At 47.8% G+C, this 9245-nt stretch overlaps 1 protein-coding gene across 2 annotated transcripts in view; it reads right to left on the minus strand.

Moving 5' to 3' along the window:
- Positions 1 to 8400, minus strand: part of LOC144728400 (lipoma-preferred partner homolog) — a 59083-nt gene extending 50683 nt beyond the window's left edge. The window contains exon 1 of one of the 2 annotated variants that reach the window (XM_078607807.1): positions 8309 to 8400. Coding sequence is in view for 1 of the 2 variants with exons in the window: in XM_078607806.1 (XP_078463932.1) it covers positions 5539 to 5671 (133 nt within the window). In the remaining variant the exon portion in view is untranslated. Of the gene's footprint in view, positions 1 to 5538; positions 5816 to 8308 lie in introns of those variants that run through there. The other variant, XM_078607806.1, reaches the window with a different exon arrangement.
- Between the last annotated feature and the right edge of the window lie 845 nt (positions 8401 to 9245).

Consider the following 9245-nt stretch of genomic DNA (forward strand, 5'->3'; position numbering starts at 1 on the left):
CACTATGCCAATGTATGGAGCCCCAGGTACCATTTAGGGTGGATTAGGTAGCCAGCTTAATTGTCATCATATTGATTTTCATATGCTTGCATCTTAGCATGAGAAATAATTGTCTATACACTGCTGGATGAAGGCCTCTCCATGCCTACGAGAGGGCCATATTCTGGTCAGATAATGCTGGGCAGTATCCAATCAAAGTACTGATTTGTGTCTAAGATCATCAGAGGTGAATTTGGTCATAGGCTTGTGCTGGCTGTATACATTTTCTCCGTTTAAGAAATAACTTTTTTCATCATGTGACAGTCAAACCAGTTTTTTTTTGTCGGAGCTGGAATGCAGTCAAAATTAAACGTAAACCTCAGTTCAAGGATGCCACAATCCATCTCACTCCGACAAATTAAACTAAACTATTTTATTTATACCAGGGGAAGCTCACTGGTAGGTCTTTTTCAGGTGTCCTGGTCACACAAGATAGCTCATCAGTGACTTATATGTCAGAACCACAATTTTATTTTCACATTTAAATGTCATTCCTGGCAGAATCGTGGGATAGGCAAAAATCATGGAATCATACCTACGACTTCTCCACTTCTGCCACCAGGACCCACTTGGACCACCATAATAACTACCACCGCGACAACCAGAACTACCAAAGTTCACGAGGACGACCACTGTGACCTCCCTGGAACACTGATTGGACTAATTCTAGATTTGAAGCTTTCGTGACTGCAAGGATTCATATTCTTAGGTTTTTTCGGTAAAGTCACGTAGGTAAAAAAATAAAATTAATAAAAGTAAAAAAAATCACGACGTTTCGGAGGCAACACAAGCTTCCGTCGTCAGGTGGAACCGTCACAGCACGATAGCTGTATCAAGTGTGAGAAATTCCAAGAAAACAGTCCTTGTATATATATATTTTTTTTATTTTATTTTTATTTTACTTTTATTAATTTTTATTTTTTACCTACGTGACTTTACTGATTGGACTACCAAGACCAACACAATCCCTGGAACTACCACCCAGACCACCAGAAATACCATCATAACCACCCAGAACTACCACTGGGACCAAGAGAACTACCATACAGATCACGAGGATTAAAACTCAGGACAAAAACTAGCAACAGGACCATGCCGACCAGACACAGCATCACAATTGATCCGTCTGGCATAACACTACGTCTTAACACAAATACCTCTTACAACCAATCGGGCGCTTTCCCACGTGTTGGTGATGAGATATTTCCATGTGTATGCCAATGTTTTTGTACAAGTTCGCACATGTTAGGGCACCGAAACATTCACCACCCCCCCCGCAACCGGTATGCCCACGTGTATTGGAAGCGATAGGTGGTGTCGTCATTGTAGTTTACTCAGCCTGTTGCCAGTTTGCTCGAGACAAAGTCCTTGGGACCCCACCCAATTCAGCCACCAACGTCTTAACCCGTAGACTTGCGATAAAATAACGAAGAACAATCGCCTCTTTAATTCAGGAGGCCTCGTTTTAACGAGGTGAGAGCCGATTGCAATTTATTCCGTCAACTTTTCCTGGGTAACTCATTAAATGGCATTTAACCAAGGAAGCCTCACTCGGTCCCAAAACAAATTTTAGGAGCGGCCTGCATTGCGAAGGATGTACAATTAGTGTTTTATGTTTGGGTAGAGAGCACCACACAAGTGAGAGGAGAAAACTCACTATACAATTGAGGGAATAACATATAGAGCTCTTATGTAGGAAAGTATATGATTGACGTCACTGCTGTATTACATTTGATAGTGAATAGCAGAGATGTGGACTCGAGTCATGTGACTTGGACTCGAGTCAGACTCGAGTCATGAATTTGATGACTTGCGACTCGACTTGGACTTGCATAACAATGACTTTGTCCCACCTCTGAGATGTGGACTCGAGTCATGTGACTTGGACTCGAGTCAGACTCGAGTCATGAATTTGATGACTTGCGACTCGACTTGGACTTGCATAACAATGACTTTGTCCCACCTATGAGATGTGGACTCGAGTCATGTGACTTGGACTCGAGTCAGACTCGAGTCATGAATTTGATGACTTGCGACTCGACTTGGACTTGCATAACAATGACTTTGTCCCACCTCTGAGATGTGGACTCGAGTCATGTGACTTGGACTCGAGTCAGACTCGAGTCATGAATTTGATGACTTGCGACTCGACTTGGACTTGCATAACAATGACTTTGTCCCACCTATGAGATGTGGACTCGAGTCATGTGACTTGGACTCGAGTCAGACTCGAGTCATGAATTTGATGACTTGCGACTCGACTTGGACTTGCATAACAATGACTTTGTCCCACCTATGAGATGTGGACTCGAGTCATGTGACTTGGACTCGAGTCAGACTCGAGTCATGAATTTGATGACTTGCGACTCGACTTGGACTTGCATAACAATGACTTTGTCCCACCTCTGAGATGTGGACTCGAGTCATGTGACTTGGACTCGAGTCAGACTCGAGTCATGAATTTGATGACTTGCGACTCGACTTGGACTTGCATAACAATGACTTTGTCCCACCTATGAGATGTGGACTCGAGTCATGTGACTTGGACTCGAGTCAGACTCGAGTCATGAATTTGATGACTTGCGACTCGACTTGGACTTGCATAACAATGACTTTGTCCCACCTATGAGATGTGGACTCGAGTCATGTGACTTGGACTCGAGTCAGACTCGAGTCATGAATTTGATGACTTGCGACTCGACTTGGACTTGCATAACAATGACTTTGTCCCACCTATGAGATGTGGACTCGAGTCATGTGACTTGGACTCGAGTCAGACTCGAGTCATGAATTTGATGACTTGCGACTCGACTTGGACTTGCATAACAATGACTTTGTCCCACCTATGAGATGTGGACTCGAGTCATGTGACTTGGACTCGAGTCAGACTCGAGTCATGAATTTGATGACTTGCGACTCGACTTGGACTTGCATAACAATGACTTTGTCCCACCTATGAGATGTGGACTCGAGTCATGTGACTTGGACTCGAGTCAGACTCGAGTCATGAATTTGATGACTTGCGACTCGACTTGGACTTGCATAACAATGACTTTGTCCCACCTATGAGATGTGGACTCGAGTCATGTGACTTGGACTCGAGTCAGACTCGAGTCATGAATTTGATGACTTGCGACTCGACTTGGACTTGCATAACAATGACTTTGTCCCACCTCTGGTGAATAGGTTACACATTTTTATAATTGCTTGAGACAAATGTATACACTAGCTGGTTGTCATTGATGTCACTGGATCTTTAAAGCTCATATACAATTTAAAGAATTTATCAAGACTAAATGTGGAATAACAATGAATTTGCTTTAAGACTGTTTTTTTTTTACTCAATAGAAATTATATCTGGCTCAGGTTCTCAACGATGAGCAGAGATCAATCAATGTACCATGACTGATAAAATAATTAATTGCATAAACAATGACAGTATAACAATTCAGCATCTCTACATCAATCCACTGCTGGATAAAGGGCTCCCCTCCCACCTATGCCGTGCAGTCATGGTGGTTGTACGACCAAACTTGACCAAGCTTCTCAGTGCGGGCTGATGAAATGAAGGATCCCAGGACTGCGTCCGATATCACTCGGCAGTGATGTTACCCATGGTTGGGAATCCAACTCATGACGCTGGGTTGATAGCGATGCGTGAACAATTGTGCGACACTGCATCAGGGTGTCCGATTCGAGGAGTTTCGCTACTTTGTTCTAAAGGAACCACAACAAGACATTGCATCAACCATAAACACAATAATCACACAATTGCAAGCTGATTATCATATACACATTGCATCATTCACATCATCTTTGCCAGGTAAGTACCACCACCCTCCTACAAACGAGCATTACCTTGGCGGGGAGCAGTCTCCCAGTCTGTACCGGCGTGGTAGCTAAAACCCAGGCCTATGTCCTTTGGAAGTAAATATTGCCGAATCGCATACATTGGAGTTTTTCTCCTCTCTCTCGCTCTCACGAAACGGGCAAGGATATACGGCAATAGAACAAACGGTCTCGTGAACCCATCTGACCAGACCTTTCAGATGTTAATCCCCACGTATGGGTGATGGGTTTTCTCTGCGCACTCTCACATATCGGACCGTGTGTACACATCGATGGAAAATTGGTCAAACATCCTAATGCTGCTGCACCCTCTGGGAAACAAATAGTCCCGAGACTAACAGGGTCTCTATCCTGTGCAAACAAATCACGTAACTATTGTCCGTAAGGCAACAGCGCCTCTTCACTTCCCTCCTACACAGGCCGAACTATTTAAGAGAATGTCCTCGAAATTACGTGGGCAGATGTTACGTGTCTGGCATATTGACGGGGTTCATGGGGGGGGGGGAGCGAGTGGGGGGGGGGCTCCCAAAATGTAAACGTAAAAAAAAAATCCCAATCCCTTTCAACTTAAAAATGTAAACAGCGTGTTAAGCAACGTTGAGCTATTGTCAGAGGCTTCTCCACGCTGCATCTAAACGCCACATGCTAGTGCAGTGCCAGGTCACGTGTGTGCGTTTTGAACTTAGGGGCCCGTCCATAAATGTCACGCGATTTTGGACGATTTTTGACCCCCCCTCAAATATGACGTCACAAAGCTATGCCCCCCCCCAATTTTTTTTTAAAACATGCTTCAAATCGCTTGAAAATATTGCCATTGTAGTGCGTATTTAATGTGGCGCTGCACTCTGATGTTGTAGGAGAAAACATTTATTTAAAAAGTCTATTTAATTAAGTAGAACGTGTTGTCTATATTTATTTAAAGTTGCGCATTTTGATATGACGTCACATTTCTCAAACGCCCCCCCCTCGTCACACATCGTCACAAATGTCTGACCCCCCTCCCCCGCCTCTAGGTGCGTGACGTCATTTATGGACGGCCCCTTACTTCGTTCGCACCGTACGTAGCCAACCGTGATAATCGGAGTTGCGAGTTCAGTACTGCACTGAATCTGTGCGGTCCGGAATTGGCTTGCGGTTTTCAACGGTGTTTAATTTTTTAAACCTTTCTATCACATTGCGTTTTAACCTTTAAGATATGCACAATAGAGGCTGTAAAATGGGAAAAATGTGGTTTTGTGAATTAAAAACCTCCTTATTGCGAGGCGCACTGCATGCAGTAACGTCATTTACAGACCTTGAAAGGAGGGAAAAACACCGCGTCTGGGATTAAACTTAGGATGAACTTTAAGACCTGCAGCGGCCAACTTTGTACGATTTTCATAATCCCCTCTTTAAACGGATGTGTGAGGGCACCCATCTCTTAAGTTGTGGTCCTAAGGTGGTGGTGGAGGAAATTCTAGCGAGTCCATCCCCGTAGGTCATCGGCTCAAGAGTTAATTTTAAACATACAAGCAGCATCGCGTGGATAAGAAGGGCGACATCACACCAATCTGCAGTATGCGTGTGTTCATTGCCGATATAGGAGAGTCTAAACAACTTGCAAGTTCTGAAGAGAGAGCAGGAGGAAAGTGGCTAGGGGATGTTAACTACCTCGCCTTGTATGCAGGAGGTCGTGGTTCGATTCCGACCCTGACGCCTGCTGCTGTATACTTGGAGTTTGCTTGTCTCTCTCAACGTGGTCGCGTGGATTTTTCTCCGGGTCCTCCGGTTTTTCCCTCCACATACCTATTATACTCCCAAAGAGGATGGATTCATGCAGTCACGAAAGCTTCAAATCAAGAATGGTACCTACTATAATCACCCAGAAATGTCTGTCCTTAACGCTCGTGACGTCACTCCACATCGACCAGCTCCCCCTAATTAATATGAATGAGCAGGTGACGTTCTCCAAATGGACACCCCCCCACCCCTCCCTGCTCATTAATAATCATGAGCGGGTGACGTCACTCGACATGGGGGGGGGGCGAGGCGCCTCCACCCCCCTCCTCGGCGTCAACTCACAACCCTCACTACAAAGGCAGAAGAACCCTCACGTCATCACGTGGTCTCCGTAACGCTGTTGAGACATCAAAGTAAAAAGGACGTTATGATGAACAAGGGATTATAACCTTAAAATGATGTAAGTCTGTGTCACCGCGCCCTTACAAATTGCACACACATTAGGGGCCGTCCATAAATGACGTCACGCGATTTTGGACGATTTTTTACCAACCCCCCCTGAAATATGACGTCACAAAGCTCTGCCGCGCCGCGCCCCCCCCCCCCCCCCAAATATTAAACATGCTTCAAATCGCTTTAAACTATTGTCATTGTAGTGCGTATTTAATGTGGCACTGCACTCTGATGTTGTAGGAGAAAACATTTATTAAAAAGTCTATTTAATTAAGTAAAACGTGTTGTCTATATTTATTTAAAGTTGCGCATTTTGATGTGACGTCACATTTCTCACCCCCCCCCCTCGTCACAAATGTCTGACCCCCCCCCCCTCCTCGGTGCGTGACGTCATTTATGGACGGCCCCTTAATGCAATGAAAATATCACGTCGCGGTCTGCTTTTCGCTTGCAAGTTTCAGATTTACTGCAATACACCCGTTCTTAGCCCGGCAAAAGGCAAGTTTAGAATAATCACTCGTTCGAGAGTATTTGGCTGCTAAACATTTCCAGTTGATAAGCCACTTCGTTGAGCTATCATTTGTGATAACTAGATCGCTTCTACTAAAGAAGCTAATAGCTCAGTGGGCCTTACCTGGTGAGATAAAACATGGTTTGTATATTAATTTGAAAGTACTTTACTTACCTTTCCTATACTTTTCACTCCTATCATGTTTTTTTGTATTGTTTGTCGATGGTTCAGTGATTCTGCCAAGGCCGTAGCCATGGAGTCAACATTGGGGGGGGGACCAAATCTTCCAGGGTGTCTGTGGGTCCCAACCCAGAAAAAGATCTACATTTAAAAACTTATTTCCTGCCTAAAATATTAAAACATTCACCAACACATGGGATGGATTTTTTTTTTTACAATAATGTCGAATAGTGTATTGCATTGCTCCGTTTTTACTTTTTTTTACCATTTCTTGTTTCATTGTATGCAATGGCAGAGATTAGGGATAAATAAAGTACAACCATAACCACAACCATATAAACAGAAATCTATGCATTGATTTATACGAAGACAAGTCCGGATATTGTGGCCAAGGTTTAGTAAATTGTTGTTTTTATTTACATAGCAATTTTTTATAGCTATATATTGGGGGGGGGGGACATTTTGAGCATATTTGAATATTGGGGGGGGGGGGGATGTGTGTGTCCCAATGTATATTATAATTACAACCTTGGATTCTGCCCTTGTAGAATCATTTTCTATCCAGCCAGATAATACGACAAATTGCTAACCTTAAACACCCAGTCGTTCATAAAAGTTGAAGGTGGTATAGTACTATAGTAATAGAGCAAGTGCAAAATCACTGAACCGGAATTGATCGCTTAAAAGCGTTTAGCCCGGAGCCCTAGAAAGTGCGGGACTACACGTGTAGTAGCTACTACACGTGTTGTAGCTACTTGTGCTACTAGGATAATCCGACACTGGGGTGTAAGGATTTAGGGTTGTCAGCTTGGGAGGTTGGGCAGAGACCGTGGCAAGGGACAAGTAGAATGTGAGCGTGAGCAGCAGCAAGAGGAAGGAAGTTAGCCTATATGGTTGGGTGGGCAGGGCGGACGACCCTCTGGTCCATACCGCGACAGACGGCGGCGGAGATGATGATGACGACGACGACGACGATTAGACGGATATCGACAAAGCAACACACCTGTAGGTGGGTGTTGTTGTTCTAGATTTGAAGCTTTCGTGACTGCAAGGATTCATATTCTTAGGTTTTTTCGGTAAAGTCACGTAGGTAAAACATTAAAATTAATAAAAGTAAAATTAAATAAAAATCACGACGTTTCGGAGGCAACACAAGCTTCCGTCTAAAGGTGGAACCGTCACAGCCACGACAGCTGTATCAAGTACTACGTGACTTTACCGAAAAAAACTAAGAATATGGTGTTGTTGTTGTTGTTACAGAGGATATGGGAGCGATGGCGTGAGGCTTTCATCGGTGGACGGGTGGGTAGGGGGGGGGGTAGGAGGGGGAGGTCTGGGCACGTGAACCCGGCAGGGAAACTAGGCGAGGCAGGGCGGAGGAGACCGGCTACTGAGCCGGCTGCCTCGGCCGGGCGGAATTTCGTTTTCAGCATCGAGATTTGAACATCGCGCGGCGCAGGAACAGCAACACCCAACAACGCGTCAGGCTTTAGCGTGTTAATAAGCGATTGCGACGGTGAGGCGAGCGTGGTGCAAACATAAAAGTGAAGTTCCCACCTTTTCACAGGGGCGCCGTTTAATCTCCGCAGGTTCTCTCTCTCGCGCGGGCGTGCCACACAAACAGGAACCACAATCGCGTTTAAAGTTTCTCACCGCCTCACGTGACCCCCCCCCACAGCCCCTCCCCTCGCTTACCCCCTCCCCTCGCTTACCCCTCCCAGCCCCTCCCCTCGTTACCCCCCCACCGCTCCCAGCCCCTCCGCTCAGCCCCTCCCCTCGCTCCCCCCTCCCCTCGCTCCCCCTTCCCAGCCCCTCCCCTCACGGACCTCCTCGCAGCCCCTCCCCTCGCTCCCCCTCCCAGCCCCTCCCCTCTCAGCCCCCTTCCAGCCCCTCCCCTCTCAGCCCCCTTCCAGCCCCTCCCCTCGCCCCCCTCCCCTCGCCCCCCTCCCCTCGCCCCCCCTCCCCTCGCCCCCCTCCCCTCGCTCCCCCTCCCAGCCCCTCCCCTCTCAGCCCCCTTCCAGCCCCTCCCCTCTCAGCCCCCTTCCAGCCCCTCCCCTCGCCCCCCTCCCCTCGCCCCCCTCCCCTCGCCCCCTCCCCTCGCCCCCCTCCCCTCGCTCCCCCTCCCAGCCCCTCCCCTCTCAGCCCCCTTCCAGCCCCTCCCCTCGCCCCCCTCCCCTCGCCCCCCTCCCCTCGCCCCCCTCCCCTCGCCCCCCTCCCCTCGCCCCCCTCCCCTCGCTCCCCCTCCCAGCCCCTCCCCTCTCAGCCCCCTTCCAGCCCCTCCCCTCGCACCCCCCCTTCCAGCCCCTCCCTTCGTTACCCCCTCCCAGCCCCTCCCCTCGCTCGCCCCTCCCCTCGCTCCCCCCTCCCAGCCCCTCCCCTCCCTCCCAGCCCCTCCCCTCCCTCCCAGCCCCTCCCCTTGCTCCCATCCCCTCCCCTCGCTCCCCCCCTCCCCTCGCTCCCCCCCTCCCAGGTCCCCCTCCCAGCCCCTCCCCTC

The sequence above is a fragment of the Lampetra planeri genome, chromosome 28, assembly GCF_965212315.1.
Source record: "Lampetra planeri chromosome 28, kcLamPlan1.2.h2, whole genome shotgun sequence".
Lineage (NCBI taxonomy): Eukaryota > Metazoa > Chordata > Hyperoartia > Petromyzontiformes > Petromyzontidae > Lampetra > Lampetra planeri.